The sequence below is a fragment of the Echinops telfairi genome, unplaced genomic scaffold (genome assembly GCF_000313985.2).
Source record: "Echinops telfairi isolate 266 unplaced genomic scaffold, ASM31398v2 ScPeMD7_3533;HRSCAF=4204_0, whole genome shotgun sequence".
NCBI classification, from domain to species: domain Eukaryota; kingdom Metazoa; phylum Chordata; class Mammalia; order Afrosoricida; family Tenrecidae; genus Echinops; species Echinops telfairi.
The window spans coordinates 9,297,460-9,315,072 of NW_022107431.1; the positions used below are offsets into that span (position 1 = coordinate 9,297,460).

General features: G+C 53.1%; 1 protein-coding gene across 1 annotated transcript in view; it reads right to left on the reverse strand.

Annotated features, from left to right (window-relative positions):
- The window catches only part of SYTL3 (synaptotagmin like 3), a 66,526-nt gene that overhangs the window by 14,268 nt on the left and 34,645 nt on the right, over positions 1-17,613 (reverse strand). Inside the window, exons 8-10 of the mRNA XM_004702099.2 lie at positions 16,921-17,039; positions 9,611-9,742; positions 1,164-1,342 (exon numbers count right to left, since the gene is read on the reverse strand). Of these exons, the coding sequence (XP_004702156.1) occupies positions 1,164-1,342; positions 9,611-9,742; positions 16,921-17,039 (430 nt within the window). The remainder of the gene's footprint in view (positions 1-1,163; positions 1,343-9,610; positions 9,743-16,920; positions 17,040-17,613) is intronic.

A 17,613-nucleotide genomic window follows, 5' to 3' on the forward strand; every position in this document is an offset into this window, starting at 1 on the left:
TTTTCTTTGCATAAAACTCTCTCTTATACGTGAGTCGCCATGGATTTGTTTCTCCAAAGTACCCAGACTAATACACCTACTAACGCAAAAAGCAAGATTTCTTTTAGGAAAAAAAAAAAATGGATACATTGGACATTTTCAAATTTTCTCCCGAGTGAAATCATTGCAAAGAGCTCCAGGGACCAGTCATTGAGCACCGACTACCAACCCGAAGCCCGGTGGCCTGAACTCCCCGGCAGTTCCACGGAAGAAAGGACCTGAGGGTCTGCTCCCATAAAGACCGCAGCCCAGGGAGCACCAAGGGGCAGTTCAGCCCTGTCTCGTGGGATCGCTAGGAGCTGAGGACACTCGACAGTGTCCAACAACAACGAATCATCACAGATCAATAACATGCTATGTATGAGAAGCGGTTTCAAATACCTATATTCAAAACAGGCCTTTAAAAAATCCTGTAGGATTTCCTGAGGAAATGATAAGCGATCCCATAGGAAAACGGGGCAGGGGCTCGAATCGGAAATTCATGGCAAGGGATACCGATGAGGCTAATGCTCATATGAAAAGCTGCTCAGCCTGGGCAGCCAATCGGGGAGCGGCACTTGGGAATCATGGTGACCTTGCACGTGCTGGTGGACAGTGTGAAGCATGATTCCGACCTTCTTTTTTCTCCTGCGTGGCAAGTCAATGCTTCCGACACCACTGACTGACCCTGTCATTTCCCACCAGGGTCTGTAACGGCCTCTGGCCCTGTCGGCTCCAAACACCAGGGAGTCTCGATCTGCAGGTTTCAGTTTGCGCTACTGCCCCTTCCACCTATCCTCGTTCGATGAAAGCATTATAACAATTCTTTTATCGCTAATAATGAATAGAAACCTTAATTTTACTGTATTTGTTCAAAACCATGCTGTTGGGAGCAAAACAGATATCCTATCATTCCACACTTCATTCACAGCAAGCAGTGTTGTACAATGGCTACCACCGTCCGCTTCAAAACATTCTCTTCCTTCTTGAACGCTGTAAGAATTCTTGAAGTACGACGACATATTTGTTCTCATTTACCTGGTTATTCTCTTAACTTTGACTTTTCCATATGCATGTTTAAGGTGTCTAGCATCTCGTTTCAAGACTGACAAAAGAGAGAGGAGGGGGAGAGAGAGAGAACTCACGGATTGCACTTTTTCTTCCTTTCCTCTCCGAAGGCGAGGTTCTTGCAGGCGCTGATGCTTATTTCTAAAGTGTGGGTTCTGTAGCAGTAACGAAGGGCAAACTCTATTTCTCCAGTGACATGAGTGGAGTCGAAATTGCCCATCTCTGTACAAGTGCTGCTGATGCTAATTAAACTCCCCTGAAATTAAAAATGACAGGATGATTTATCACTTCACAGATAACCACTCTTCATTGGCACTTCTGGTAGGATGGCATCCGATAAATCAAAACAAGGGTAGCGCATGCATGCTGGCTTCCATTCAATGAATAACCCACCCGCTTGTGTTTGGCCAAACAAGTGACCACCTGTTCTGTCCTGCAGAGAGGGGGACTCTCAGAAGAACCTGTCTCACCAGATAGGGTCTCTGCCTCGCCACAGAGTGAGACCACCTCATTCTTTAGCCTGAGTCACTCAGGACAAAGTGAAGTTTACCCGGTGCCACTCTGCAGAGAAAAACCTCAGGAGGGTGGAAGAGACCCACGCCAGGGACAGCCATGTGGGGAGCACCTGGCTCGGTGGCTGGGTGCCTGGAATCGTCAACCAGATGAACCCGGAACCCGATGCTGGTCCTGCTACTTACTTAGGGACTGTGACGATGTCTAAACAGAAGGAGAAACACTGGTAGCCGAGGGTGACAGTGAAGGGTAAACGCGACGGGCAAGGCCTGCCAAGTGCAAAGCAAATCGAGGTCACGCTGTAGATTGTTTCCATTCTTATGGGCATCTAAAAGGGAACCGGCCACTCTCCCACAGGTGAGGGCCCCCTAAGATTCGGGAATGCTGATAAGTAACCCAGAATGCTTGGGGTCCTCAAGACAAATAGACAACCTTATGGTTAGTCATTGGACTTCAATGTGGTTGGAACTAAGACAGAAACCCAGGGCAGAGAGAGAGACTAAACATCAAAGCAAACCACGAGCTCCCCCAAGGAGAGCCAACCGGAAGTCACTCCTTCCAGGAGCAGAACCAGCTCCCTGCACCCAGTCGTGGGTACTGGGGGACATGTCGTCTGCCCACCCCCATGCAAGTGTTTGAATGGAAAACACCTCCCACGTTGTGCACACTGCAAACGGCAGGGAGCGGTGAGAGAGCATGGCAGTCAGGTACGGAGCACTCACGATGGAAGAGCGTGGGCTGAGTGGCCAGGAACAAGGCCAACACCCACCAAGTCCTGACAACTTCTGATCAGGAGAATGGCCGTCACCCTGGGGCTTGGTTCTGGTTCCGTCAGGCTACATTGTAGTAGGCCGACTTTTCTGCTAATGTATTGGCAAGCTTTGAAAGCTGGGTTAAAAAAACAAAACAAACCCCTCAGGACCGAAAATGAGAACAGCCATAGCAGGAGGGGAAGGGGAAGGTGAGGGAGGAAGGGGGAGCCCATCACAAGGAGCTACACGTAACCCCCTCCCAGGGGGACGGACAACAGAAAAGTGGATGACGGGAGACAGCAGTCGGCGTAAGGCATGGAAAAAAAAATCATAATTTATAAATTATCAAGGGTTCATGAGGGAGGGAGGGGGAGGGGGGAAATGGGCTGATACCAAGGGCTCAAGTAGAAAGAAAATGTTTTGAGAATGATGATGGCAACAAATATACAAATGTGCTTGACACAATGGATGGATGGATGTATTGTGATGAGCTGTAAGAGCCCCCAATAAAATGATTTTTGAAAAATGCTTATTTGACATACTTTTTTTTTTTAAAGCCAACAGTTCAAAAACATTGCAGCGCTAAGCAGACAGCCAGGAGCAAACATCTAAGGTGCTAGGAAAAGCACTTTCCGATGGGCAGCAGTTCCCTCCCCGGTGTTTGTCTGTCCATTCGGAAGCATCAGAGACTGGAGACCCGGCAAGACCACCTCAAAGCGGCAGCAAGAGGCTCGGGTGGAGCCTGTTTTCAGCAGGGCTGGGAGATCGCATCCAGAGACGGGGCTAGGGAAGCTCGCAGGACATGAGCGGAGCTAAGAACCCGCCTGTCGCCCTCAAATGAAAAGCACATTAAGGTAAGACAGAAACGAGTTGCTATGCCCCCCATCCCTCCCCCATCCCCAGGGTACTTGCTGAATTAGAAATGGTGTTTTATATACCAGGGAGAAAGGCGTTCGGGGCCAGCGCAGAAGAGAGGCTAGATAAACAGACGTTCAGCGTGGAAATGTGCAGTGAGTTTCTTCCCAGAGTCCACTGGAAACGGGACAGTCCTCAAAGAGCAGACCCAGCTCAGTCAAATGCCCGGCGATTGAAAACACCCTGGCGTGGGCTCTGGCCACTTCCGTCCTCAAAGTAACAACAGAGCTTTTGAGCACTCGAGAGAGTCCTTTTGCAGCAGATGCGCCCGGTGCAATGATGTCACTGGAGTTCTTGGCTGGGGCTTCCAAGGGTAGTGACAACTTCTGAGAAGAGTTTGTGAAAATCCCTATGCATGTATCGATTTCTCTGTTGGGCTCTGTCAGTTTTTCTTTCACTGATGCCGAGGCAATGTTATGATTCATTTCTGGTTATTACCAATTCACAGACACAAAGGTGCCACTTTGGGGACTAGGGTGTGCCTGACCCAAGTGCTGTCATTGTCAGTTGCTTCGTTTGCATGGGAAAACTGGGCAACAGATAAGGAAGTCTGAGGAAGGCTCTATGCCTTTGGATTATGGGGCTGGTGAAGAATATGGGATATACCACGGGCTGCAGAATGAAAAACAAATGGGTCTTGGAAGAAGTACAGCCAGCATGCTTTAGAAGCAAGGACGGAGGGACAGGGAGAGCTCCTTTAAGCCAGGTGGGGTCGTCTGCGTATCACAGATTGGTAATGAGCCTTCCTCCAGTCCTGAGACCACGTCCTTCTTCGTATCAGCCAGCTTCTCCGGTGACTTGCTCGGCACACAGATGGAACAAGCATGGTGGGAGGACACGACCCTGGCGCACACTTTCCTGATGCGACACCAGGCACTCTCCCCTGTTCTGTTCCAGGCTCCGCATGCGCACCATCAAGTGTCCTGGAATGCCGCCTCTTCCCAAGGTGACCCATCGTTTATGATGGTCCACACAGTCGGAGACCTCGGTCATCAATAAAGCACAGGTAGACATCCTTCTGGTATTCTTTACTTTGAGCCAAGGTCCATCTGACTTCAGCCATGACACCCCTTGTCCTACATCCTCTTCTGAGTCCAGCCTGAACATCTGGCCTGTCCCCTGTTGATGTACTGATGCGACCACGGTCGGACAATCTTCAGCAAACCTTTGCTGGTCTACAGTCCGCTTGACAGTCTGGGAAGCGCTCTGCGACAGTCCCACTCTGTCTGTCCCATGTGGTCGCTCTGAGTTGGAATCAGCTCGGTGGCGATGGGCTGTTGAGGTTGCTGTTATAATTCACGATGGCGTCTGACCACCGTGCCCCCGTGTGGCAGGCACTGATAACTCCACAGAAGAAGTGGACGTTACGCAGGATTGGGACTTCAGTGGCCTGTGGCTGTCACGTCCACCCTGACTCGATAGCACGGACTAGAACTGCCCTCCGATGGTTTTCCAAGGCTCCAGTCGGTGGCAAGTAGGTTTGGTTTGGGTTGGGTTGAATCTGTACCATTGCAGGCGGCCACATCTTCCTCCTGCAGAGTAACTGGTGGGTTTGAACCACTGACCTGGCAGTTAGCCGCTGAGCACTTTAACCTCTGCACCACCCTGGCTCCTCGAGGTGAAGATTCAAAACCAAAACACCAAAATCCTCGCCACTGAGTCGATTCCAACTCAGAGCCACTCAGGAGAGAACGTCCTTCCTGACGGTTTTGAGGCCGACGGTCTCCACGGGGACAGACGGAGTCAGCTCTCTCTCGTGGAGGCTGGTCGGCTTGAACCACACACCTTGCAGTTAGCGGCTGAGCACCTTAACCACTGAGCCACCAGGGCTCCTTAGGGTGAGAATCAAGCACTCCAGAATTCTGACCTCAATTCTGATTCTGATCCATGGTCCCTGGAGGTACAAAGCTCCCTGCCCATCATGCTATCAAATGCACATGGAGCTTTTTGGGGGTTCAAACACTTCACGTGCTTCCTTCCTTCACTCCGTAATTGTTCACCGAGGACGTCTCAGGAGCCAGGCGCAGAGTGGGATGCTGGAGCTCAGGAGGTCAGGGCGGGGAGACACCTCACCTGTAATCAGACGGCCATGGCTTTTGGAAGTGGTGCATTGCTGGCTGCCTCTCCAGCAAAGCTCTCTCGCAGACACTGCTTCTGAGGTCCACTGCCTTCCCTCAGAGATCACTCGCTCCACCACCCACCATTGCCCAGGCTCTGGTTCTGCTCCCGCAGAACTACAACAGTGTGGGCGAGCCGGCTGCAGGCTTTGAACCGCAGATGCGAGCTGCTGAGCACTCAGCCCGACTTACCCGTGAGCCCTTGGCCCATCTGGCTGTGACAGAGAAGGAAGCTTGAGCCAAAGCTGGGGAGACCTGCCCAAGCCACTCTCCCTAGAGGCTTCTCCACAGGTCAACAAGTTATCTAATGTCATTTCAAAGCTACAAGCAAAATCTCCAAACCTTGTGCAGTTCAAAAGCACAGCCATGCCCACATTCTCTCCTAGGGTCGAACCCACCCAGAGGACACCTTCCTCCAATGGCCTGGCTCAGGGCAGCGGCGGCCCCACCATGGATTGCGTGCCTTCCTCGCTGCAGACAGCGCCCGGTCCAGCCAGGGCACCTCAGAGGCAGCCACCGCTTGCCCATCCTCAGCTGCTAAACTGACTTCAGCAGAGTTTCCGGACGAGGGTCGACCAGGAAGAAAAACCTGGCAATTTACCTCCAAAAAACATCGAGTGCAAACCGGATGGAACCCTGTGGTCAGGCCTGCCCTCACCGACCCTGTCCTGGGGTGGGGGTTGGGGAGTGCGACCCCAATGCTTTCATCTCCCTAACACCCACCACCCTCGCCAGGGAGAGAGCGCTGTGACAGGCTTTCAGGTTAGTTCCGGCTCTTCTTGGCCCCACAAACCACACGCTGGAATGGTGGCCAGTGCTGAACCCACTTCGCCATGGTGGTTCTGTCTGAGCCCGCGGTGCAGCCGCTCAGCGCCCTCAAACAAACGTGCTGGCAGGCCTGCCCCAACCTCCTCACCGCCCTGGTTTCCAGAAGGATCAGGGGCCCCAGGATGTAGAGGGTGGGAAACCTGGCCCCACTCTGCTCCAGTCCTGGTGTGACACAGGCCAAGTGGGGGTTTAGAGAAGACTCATGGCATGGTTCTCAGACAGTATGTTTGAGGACCCTGGAGAGCCTGCACAGGCCCACCCAGGAAAGAGCCCTCCGAAGTGCCACCTGACAGACAAAGGCACTTCATGTGAGCCAATCAGGTGGCTTAAAAGGTGAGGGTCTCCAAAACCCATCTGTAGACAATGGGACATCACCTCACAGAAGGCCCGCAAGGAAGGGATGAGTCAACCAGGGTGCAGTAAAGCACCGAGGAAACACACAATATTCTTCTGGTTCCTTAAGGCTTCTTCACCCCTAACTATCATGACCCCAAGCCTGCCTTTCACTGCGGACTACACTGGAGACTGTGCACAGGTACAGAGACGAGCTCAGGACACACGGAATCCAGGTCAGATAAACCCCTCGGGAACAGAAATGAGAGTAGCAATTCCAGGGTAGGGAGAAGGGGGGGGGGGGCGACAGCAGTTGGTATAAGATATGAAATTAATAATAATTTGTAATTTATCAAGGGGTTACAAGAATGGGAGGAGGGGAGGGAGGGTAAAAAGAGGAGCTGATCCCAAGGGCTCAAATAGACTGTAAATGTTTAGAGAATAATGATGGCACGTGTATAAATATGTCTGATACAGTTGATGTATGGATTGTTATAAGAGCTGTAAGAGCCCCCAATAAAATGATCCTAAAAATAATCAAAATAAAAGGTGAGGGTCTCGCCACTGACTTGAGGGAATGAGCTTGCTTTGGCTTTGAGCTGTAAGGTCATCATTGTGTTCAGGAGCCATGGGCATCCTGGTGAAGTAAATGGTTAACATGCTCAGCTGCCAACCGCAAGGTCGAACGTTCAAGTCCACCCAGAGGTGCCTCAAAAGAAAAGCCTGGAAGCCTACTTCCAAAAAAATACATAAAATCAGCCGTTGGAAACTCCATAGAGCCAGGTTCTACTCTGATCCACGAGGGGCACCCCAAGTCAAAATCAACCCAACCTCAATTTTTTTTTCTTTTAATCACATAAAGTATTTACTTATTTTTCCAGGCAATGGATATATGATTCATTGATTCGATTTTTAAAATTGTGAATTGGGTGAAGGTTTACAGAGCAGATCAGTTTCCCACTCAACAACTTGTAGATCTGGACATGAACTCCCCGCCTCCCCAACACCACCCCTCTCCCCCACCCACCCACTGGCTCTATTGTCAACCAAACAATAGACTAGTCTGCAAGGGAATGATGACCCCAGGGGAGGTGTGCTCACCTTAGAACAGCCAACTGTTTGGGATCCAAAGGGCAGCCTGGACCTCAGGGACACAGTTCACAAGGGTTAGGAAAGATGGAGAGTGGAAACAGGAAACATGGGGGGTGGGGAGGTGGAGGGGAGGGGGGAAGGGACAACTGGCTTCACAAGGAGCAGTGGTGACTACAGAGACCTCGCGATGCCGCCCTCACCCAAGGCCTTGTCAACCGTGCCACGTGCCACCGTTCTGGGCATGAGCGCCAGTCTGTGATTCTGTTTTGAAGGCGGGCAGGGATTTTTGTAAATGCTTGCAAATAGACAGCGACCGGATTCGAACAACCCGAAGTAATCTCAGAAAGGAAAGCAAAGTTGGGAGGTTGACAACCAGGCGGCTTCAGGAGGACTATAAATCTTCAGCAATGGAGCCAGAGTGGCGCTGGCATCCGGAGAGGCAGACAGTTGGGGGGCAGAACAGAGAGCCTGAGAAAGGCCCCACCCGTGGGGCGGACAGCCATCTGGTTTCCAGGAAAGCACACTTGCACCGCCCTGCTCGAGTGAGGGGCGTTCCCCTGAGGGTTTGGTCTGCATCCAATTTGTGCACGTGTGCTCTGGCAAAGCTCGCTCGCCTGCTCTGGGCCCTGCATTCGGCTCATCATCACCCGATCACTGGTTCCTGAGCCCGTAGCCGGCTGTCTTAACAGAGTCACCAGCTTCCACAGGCTCGTGAGCCAGCAGCCTGTCATCTGACCTGCCAACGTGGATTCATTAGCCCCGGCAGCCACATGAATCAGGAGCAGCCTCTGTGAGGCGGTGCAGCGAGTCCCTGAACCCAAAGGTGGGAGGGAGGAGCAGCGGGTGCTGGAGATGACAGAGTGGCTTAGCAGTTTGGAGGAGCTGGGACTTTGGGACCCCTTCAGCCTCTGACTCCCAGGAACCAGTGTTCGTGTGGGCCCATCTAAAGAGTTGATTCTTTTCTTTCTTTTTTTTTTGCATTGTTTCCCCCAAATCCGTGTTGGGATCCTAACCACTGTCCCTGTGGGTGCCGCTCACTTGAGGCTTGGATTTCCGGGGTCCTGCGAATGTGGCCTTAGCCGCAGAGGGTGGGCCTGAGACCACAGAGAGAAGCAAGCACAAACGAGGGAAGGTCCGTGTCACAAGGAGATCTCCAGAAACCACGAGACAGAAGCTGAAAGGACACAGATCCCAAGAGAACGCTTCCCCCCGTAGCTGATGCCTAGAATTCAGACTCCTGAAAGGAGCCCCAGGTTACACAGTGGACTGCTCACCCCAAGGCCAGCAGTTTGAAGCCACCAGCTGCTCCCAGGGAGGAAGGGGAGGCTTCCTACTCCCGTGAAGATTGACAGTCTCAGAAACTCACAAAGGACAGTTCTACTCTGCCCTATCAGGAGGCTGAGTTGGAATCCACTCAATGGCCAGAGCTTGGGGGTTTTTTAGCCTCCAGAACTGTGAGAACATGAATTTCTCCTCTTTAACGCCACCTCCTAAAGACATGCAACATAAACCCACTGCTGCGCTGCCCATTCCAGCCCATGGGGACCCTGCAGGACAGGGTAGAGGGGCTCCACGGAGCTGTGGAACCTGTAAAGCTGTCTGGAAGCAAACAGCCTCATCTTTCTCCCTCCAAGTAGCTGTTGGGTTTGAACTGCCAATCTTTGGGTTTAGCAGCCCAACACTTTACCCCCGGCACCACCAGGGCTCTTTAAACTGATGCCACGATTTCTGTTAATCGTTGCTCTCTGCATGTAGGAACGTGCTCACAGGAAGATGTCAGACAGAAGACAAGGCACCATCAAAGTATACCCAGGCTCCCCACCCACTGACCCACCCCCTGGGTCCCATCTAGGCACAAAACTACCTCACCACGCTCTTCTGCACCCTTGGTCTGTCTCTGAAGGGCAGACTTCACTCCGACATCTCGCCTAGTAACACACAACCCCAGGTGAGGACCATCAGGACAAGACTCACATGTCTCAAGGCTGCGGAGAAAGGCTGGGCCACTGGGCTGGCTGGCCCGTCTTCTTGCTTCAAACCTGGCCCCGAAGAGAGCTTGGGCTGTTCTTGGTGGAGAGACTGCAGAATGTCGGGTGAGCTGACCTTCTAGAAAAGAGGACCACAGTTAGGGTTCTGCTTTGCACTGCGGTTTCCGGTTGCTCCCACTCGGCGGCTTCCACAAGCCCCCACCTGTGTCTGCTCCTGACTGCGACTCATGAGCACGCCGCCGCTTCGCTGAGTGAGACAGTACACCTGCCTGCGACTAGATGCATGCACACACACCTGCCAGAAGGGTCATCCACAGAGAGGTGAATGACTTCAGGATTCAAGGAATGGAATCCTAAAGAAATGGAAGGGCTGCCGTTGGACCTTAAAAAAAAAAATCTTGGCAGGGAATAGGATCTTTAGCTTGATAGGCTGTGTTTTATAGCTTTAACATGCTCATGAAAAAACAGGTAAAGGGTCCACATCGGTTCTGCAAATGACTCTGTTCATGATTGGTGCTTGTATAATGTAGAGAACTATACTTTTTCATATGGTAGCCACTAGCCATGTGTGGATTACTGAAGATGACACTATATGAAGAGTGTGTGAAGACGAAGGTGGTGTCAGGATCAGAAGAAAGCTTATTAACCACCTGGGATAGGCAGGGGACACAACCCTGCTTGCTGAAAGTGGCGAGGACTTGAAGCCCGTGCTGAGGAGGAGCAAGGACTGCAGTCTTCGGAATGGCTGACAACTCAATGTCAGGAGACCCAAACCCTCACCACTGGACCAACAGGTCACAACACGAGCAATATAGAAAAGATCGAAGCGGTCAAGGATTTTGTCTTGCTCAGCTCCACCATCGACGCTCATGGAAGTAACGCAGCGAACACGGCCAACTTTCTTTCTCACAGGACGGGCCTGAGCCAAGACTTTCCGTTCAGAGGCTGGGCTGCAAGTAGACCCTGCAACTCCAGCAGTTGCACCTGGTCACAGTTTTCCTGTGGGGGGAGGGGGATGTACTGAAACTATTAGAGAATAAATGGGAGAAGTGATTCCCTCCAAATTACGAGTTACAGCTTCAATAACGAGGCTCGATCCCAGCAGATACTCCTGCGAACGTGTCCAGTCTTGGAAACCCACAGGGGCAGTTCTACTCTGTCCGCAGGATCACTTGATGGTGTGAGCATGGAGTTTGCTTGGATCAGAGGTTCCCTGTGAGTTGGGATGAACTGGATGGCAGTGAGTTGAGTGTATGCCATCCATCCCTCCAAATCCCAGTGGGAGGGGGAGGAGGAGGAAAGGGAGAGAGAGGAGGAAGAGGATGTGGAGCAATGGTGACTCTCCAGGGGTTGCCTGTCCAGCCCCTGGGTGGCACACCCCACAGACCAACCGGAGCGTGCCTTCCTGAGGAGAAGAGGATGAACACCAGGCCTGCCGACTGCGTGGAGGAGGAAGATGTTGCAAGAGTGTCTCACTGCCTGCGGGCTAGGGGCCCGGGAGAACATGAACGGTTCAGCATCGATAAGCTCGTCAGAGAGGAATAGAGAGAATACGATGGAGTGGAGAATTAGTATAAAGGTGGGAAAATAGGGAGCTAACAGCGATGAGGACAAGAATTAAGACAATGATGTACATGTGCTTGACACAATGGATGGATGGATGGATTGTGATAAGAAGTGTACGAGCCCCCAGTCAAATGATTTAAAAAAAAGAATTAAGACAATGTTCTACAGCTGACCGTGAGGATGATTGTACAACCAACAAAATGCTAAAATGTCTAAAAACGAAGACAGGACGTTTTTAAAGGACGAAAACTATAATATGATCAAGATGACGAGTTGTTAATTTCACAGGTCACGATAAAGTGACGGGGGCCTCTCTGCCGTCTCTGTCCACGGTGGGCATCTCTGAGTGGTCCTGTGGCTTTCAGAAAGAGGCCTGCTGTTTCCCGGCCTCACTGAAGCCACTTGTAAAGTGGACGCTGATGCCCCTCTCTCCAGAGGCCTCTCAGCGCCTAATCAGTGTTGACACGTTACTGGAACATTCCAGGAGCTACTGTAATTGCAGTGTGCTAAGTGCCCTGCTCACGATGCCCCCTTTCTTTCGTACCCCAATCATTACTTAGCATTTATAGGCCAGACCATGATTGCTGAGCACTTTATAAACATCTTGTTCCATTGCCCTTAAAATTGCCATCCCCTCAATTAAGGTCGGGGGTGGGGTGCGGGGGTGCCTGCTAACGTGGTTAAGGCGCTGACCCGGAGGAGGTGAGGTCACACACAGCAGGGGCTGCGGGATGGGGACTCTCTGTTCTGGGGCAATCTGAGTCCACCTGGCCCCAGTTGGTTGCTGTCCGAGGGCTCTGTCCCACATGCCTGTTCAGCAGGAAGCCAAGTGCTACCAGCTCGCAGAACATCAGACGCCCCGCTGGCCCCAGCACACAGCACATCGCATCAGCGACAGGGAATGTGGCCACCACCCAGGTCACTCCGTGTGGCTGGCGCCCACCTGGGCTGCCACCCAGCTCCTCTCTCTCCATCCCACCCACACTGGGGTGATGGGAAGTGCAGTCTTTGGAGCAGGCTTTACCAGCCTCTGGGGGCACAGCAAGTACATGCTCAGTTGTTAACCAAAAGGTTGGCAGTTCAAACCCACCAGCCACCACACAGTAGAAAGATCTGGCAGTGTGTTCCTGTGAAGATTCTTCCTCATACTGCTGTCCAATCATCTGACTCACAGCTACAGCCGTGGGGCCAGTCCCACTCTGTCCTGCAGGGTCAAGGGGAGTCAGTTCGGCAATGGTGTCTGGCCACATCATCTCCTGGGCATCTCTTTGCCCCAGTGTGCTCATGCCTGGTCTTCCTCACCTCACCCTTGGCATAAGGTGGCAGCGGGGTGGCTCCTGCTGACTCAGACCAGTCAGAGAATTATTTACACTACCCACAATTCCCTTCCTCAGCTCCCTTGCCCCAGGGACCTTCGTTGGCCTTTCTTATTTGGGGTATAGAACATGGATGTCAAGAGTTTAGGATTTAGGATCAGATAAGCGCAGGTTCTGATCCTGCTTCCATTCGTTGTTGTTGTTGTTGTTGTTGTCAGGTGCCTTAGAGCTGCGTCCTGCCCATGGCGACCCGATGTGAAATGAATGTACTACTGCCTGGGGCTGCGCCATCCCCCCCGCCGGCCAGTTGGCTGGTGTGCTGCTTTGATTCTGGAGTTGTGTCACTGGTATTTCAAATACAAGGGTCACCCAAGGGGAACGTGTGTCAGCAGAGCTTCCAGACTAAGACAGACTATGGAGAAGGGACGGCAGTGGCCACTTCTGAGGAACGAGCCATGGAAAGTCCAATGAGCAGCAACGGACTAACGTCAGACACTGAACGCCTCACGAGTAGCCGCAGACACTGCCAGGCATAAGGCAGAAGAGGAACCCCTTGGGTTGGAAGGCCCCCCACATAGGCCTGAGGGAGAAATGCCTTTCAATGCAAAGCTGACCATCACGGTGTGGGTGGAGGGAGGCTTTCAGGGCCTCATTTGCTGGCAGGGCATGGTCATAGGGTAAATGCCTATTAATAGTTGGGACTTGGGCTGTGTGAGGCATAGATCTAGGAACACTTAAAGGCATCAGAAATGAGAGGGGCAGCATGAAAGCCAACCTCCTAGGCATTAGTGGCGGAAGTGGACTGGTAGTGGCCATTTTGAATCAGATAGTCATCTGCTTGCTGGGGCAGGAATAACACGCTCAAGAGGAATTGATTCACATTCATTGTCAAAGGGACATCTCAGGATCTATCTCGGAGTGCCACGATGTCTGTGACAGAGTAATATCTGTGCTCACACAAGGACGTCCAATCGATGCAACTATCGTTCAAATTTATGCTCCAACCACTACAGCTAGCGATGCAGAAGCTGAGGAAGTCTACCGACTTCAGTCACAAATTGATCAAACATGCAATCAAGATGCATTGAGAGTTACTGGGGATTAGAATACAACACTGGAAACAAAGAAGAAGGAACCGTCGTTGGAAAATATGGCCCTAGGGATAGAAACAAACTGGGGGTTGCACAATGGAATTCTGCAAGACCAACACCTTCTTCATCACAGATGCCTTTTTCAAACAACATACATGGTAACTATACACGTGGACTTCTCCAGATGGAACCCACGGAAATCAGCACTGACTACATCTGAGGGAAGAGAAGGAGCCCTGGTGGCAGAGGGGTTACCTGTGGGGTTACTAACCACAAGGTCAGCAGTTCGAACCCACCAGCTGCTCCATAGGAGAAAGACTTGGCTTTCTATTCTCTTGAAGAGTGACAGTCTCGGAAACCCACAGGGGCTGTCCTGTCCTGTCTATAGGTCACTAGGAGTCGGATGGACTTGATGGCAGTGAGTTTGTTGGAAGAGACGACGGAGAAGCTCAGACTCGTCAGCCAAAAGCAGGCCAGGAGCTGACTGTGGAACAGATCATCAATTGCTCCTAGGTAAGCTGGAGTTGCAGAAAATGAACACAAGTCCACAATAGGGCATTGAGTATATCCCACCTGAATTTCAAGATCATCTCAAGAACAGATTTGACTCATTGAATAATAATGACAGACAACCTAACGAGCTGTGGATGACATTAAGAACGTCATATGGGCAGGAAGCAAAAGATTTCTTTCTTAAGATTTTTTTTTTATTAACTACGTGATGTTAGATAGTTTTGTTGAAATTGGTTGTTTGGTCTCGTTGGGACCTTGGCAGTCTAAGCATTGGGCTGCTAGCTGAAAAGCTGGCAGTTCAAACCCACCAGCCATCTGTGGGAGAAAGACGAGGCTGTCTGCTCGGGTAGAGATGTGCAGTCCTGGGAACGCTGCACAGGGGTGCTGTGCATCGAGCTGGCTCCATGGCACCTCACAACAAGTGGGACTGGCAGGGTTCCACTCGGCATTGCTGCAGGAACTGGGAGCAATACCACCAGACAGCCGGGAATCCTGCATGCGCTTCTGCAGGAACGACCGCCCTCTCCCAGGTCGGGCCTCTGACAGGGAGGAGGGCTGTCAGGTGGCAGTTACTGCGGCGGCACCCAGGAGACCCTGGGAAGCCAAAGTGAGCGCATGCTGGTTGGCACTTTGGGGTCTCAGGGCCTGACACCTTGCTACCCAGAGTGGGCAGAGGCAACCCTGAAGCAGCAGCAGCAACCACACGGCTCACCTGGGCTCCTGTGAGAGACACACCTGAGGTCCTGCACCCAGTCCAGGCTGGCAGCCCAGAGGCTGCCTGTGACCATGGATCCGACGGGGCCCACGCCCTGTCCCAGGAGGAGAGCCGCCGCTCTGCCTTCAGCCTCCAGATCAAGGCTTTGTGCAGCCCGCTCGCTTTCTAGCCTTGGGCTGCGACTTCATCTCTTTCCCTGAATGCAAACTAAGGCAGTGGCTTTCCTCCAAGACTGCCGTGAGGTTGGCAAGAGGGAATCCCCGGCATCAAGCTGTGTGGCACAGCGATAAATGCTAGTGCCACACACCGAAGCAAACCAGAGGATGAGCAAACGGATACGCATCCATCCACGCAGCGGGGTGTTTGCAAGAGAGATACAAAGAAACAGGATCTCAAACCACGGACAAAGACATGCAGGACCGCCCAAAGTACAAACACGTCAGCCCTGGAAGAACTGCAACCAGGATGCTCCACGGAGGCACGGGTGGCAGGACTGTCTCACAGACTCTGGACCTGTTGCCAGGAGAGGCCGGTCCCTGGAGAAGGACACCGTGCTGGTAAAGCAGAGGAAGAGGAGGAAGGCCCTTGGTGAGATGGATGGACACAGTGGCTGCAAAGATCCGCTCAGGCGTAGGAGCCATGGGGAGGATGGCGCCCGGCAGGGCAGTGGGTCACCATGTTGTGCACAGGGTGGCTATGAGTCTGACACTGGCAACAGCACAGGGCCTGGTCTGCAGGCCAGTCGGCCTGGCAAGGCCTGGCCCAGGACAGGCTGGTATAGAGCAGGGGCCTCTCTCAGCCAGGTCAGCACAGGATAGAGGCCAACTGCGGGGGCTGGGCACCTCTTGTCCTGAAGCCAGGGGCTTGGAGGCCAAAGGAGCTTGCCCCTGTGCCTGGGTGCTTCTGGGGGAGCCCAGAGGGATGGTGCCCAGGAAACTCAGCTCGGTGAATGCTCTGTGGCTCAGGCACCCAGAGGGAGCCCCTCCCGTGTGTCACCACCCCCACCCCCGCTGAGCAGCCCATGTTTGCCCTGGGTACCCACCGGAGCCCAGGGACAGGCTGAAAGCAGATTTGTTGGTCTTAAATGGCAGCCAGAGGCTTGAGGCTCTGGGGGAAGGGTGGGGGCATTCAGAGACCACAGGCTGGTCTGGGGCCCCCTCTAGGGAGGAGCCCTGCAGGCAGTGGGGAGCAAAGACAGTGCCCAGGGCACCATAAAGTCAAAACTGGGACTGTTTTCCAGAATCATCCTTGAACGGTGACCTCATGTCCCTTCCACAGAGTCCATTCCAACCCACAGCAGCCCTATAGGAGAATGGTCCCGTCAGGTTTCCAAAGCCGTCATCTTTACAGAAGGCAGGCCAGTTAAGGGTTGGGCTGCTGACTGCAAAGGTGATGGTTCAAACCCACCAGCCCCTCTGCAGGAGTAAAGCATAACCATTACAGCCCCCCCAGTCCTGTTCTGTCCTAGAGTGGCTGCGTCAGAACGGACCCCAGGGTAGTGGGGAGCTTTAAGGAAGCAGACGACCTCGGCTTCCTCCTTTGAAGCATCTGGTGGGTTTGAGCCCCCCACCCCACCCCTTGGTCAGGAGTGCCTCTGAGCCCCTCATCAATAGGTCGCGTTGCCACAAGTAGACCAGCTGACGTCACGTCAAAGCAGAGCCCTGGCGCCCCTGAGGGAGTCAGCGTCAATGGCTCTGTCCGTCTGTCAAAGGGTGACTTTCCCGAAGTAGATCACTAGGTCTTTTTTCTGGGGTGCTTTGGGGTGCTCAATGACCCCTTGTACCACAAGAACCCCAAGCCAAGCTCACTGTCCACAAGTCAATTCTGACTCACAGAGACCCTACAGCACAAGGAAGAGCACTCCTGTGAGTTTCCGAGACTGTATTTCCGTACGAGAGTAGAAAGTCTCATTTTTCCCGGGAGGGGCGGCTCGTGGTTTCAAGCTGCTGACCTTGCGTTAGCAGAACACTGTCTAGTCCACTATGCTACCAGGGCTCCTGCCCCAATAAGAGCACTGTTTTTTTCCTGAGAACAGACCGTTTGACGAGGAGGAGGAGCAAGTCTGAGGAGCAAGCGAGTCAGGAGGGGTGGGTACCCTGGTGGTGACGTTGATGGCCGTGTCAGACAGGCTTCTCCTCTCCGTCCTGCTCCGTCTCTGCCCCGCGGCTAGGAGGTGTTTGTCAGAGGTCATGTCATTCTGGGACTTGGAGAGCTCTAGAAAACAAACACAGGAGGTGACAGCAGGAACGCTCCAAGGGGCCCAGACGTTCCAAGCCAGGCTCAGGGTGCGCCCACAGCTCCGCCCAGGCGGCCCCATGGCTGCAAGGGAACAGCTGGTAGGGGGCAGAGGCTGAGCTGGACTTGGGCGTATGGGCCAGGCCAAGGGCAAAAAGAGGAGGCGGGGTCCACGCCAGAGCCGTAGCCTTCTTTGGTCACCGGGATGGAACCACATGACCCCTGGCCTCCAGGAACTGGCGACTCTGCGTTACAAGAGGGCGCCCTAACCAACCAGCAGGTTTGAGGGGCTCCTTGCAAAGGCTTTCCCTCCAAAGGCCCGTCCGTCCCGTGTGAGTAAACAGCCCCTGAGGGAGGAGGGAGTTGGTCCGCACAGCACCGCAGTGGCCTAAACTAAACGTGGCCCAGGGCTGGAGGAAGGAGCCCCAGCCCGGGGGCCTGGGCACCCTTCCTCCACTGGAAGAGACCCCCCGGGGTCCGGAGACCCTCTTTCCCAGAGGAGCCATCTGATGCTCATCCCACCCCAGGGGCCCCTGAGGAGCCGCGTCTGGAG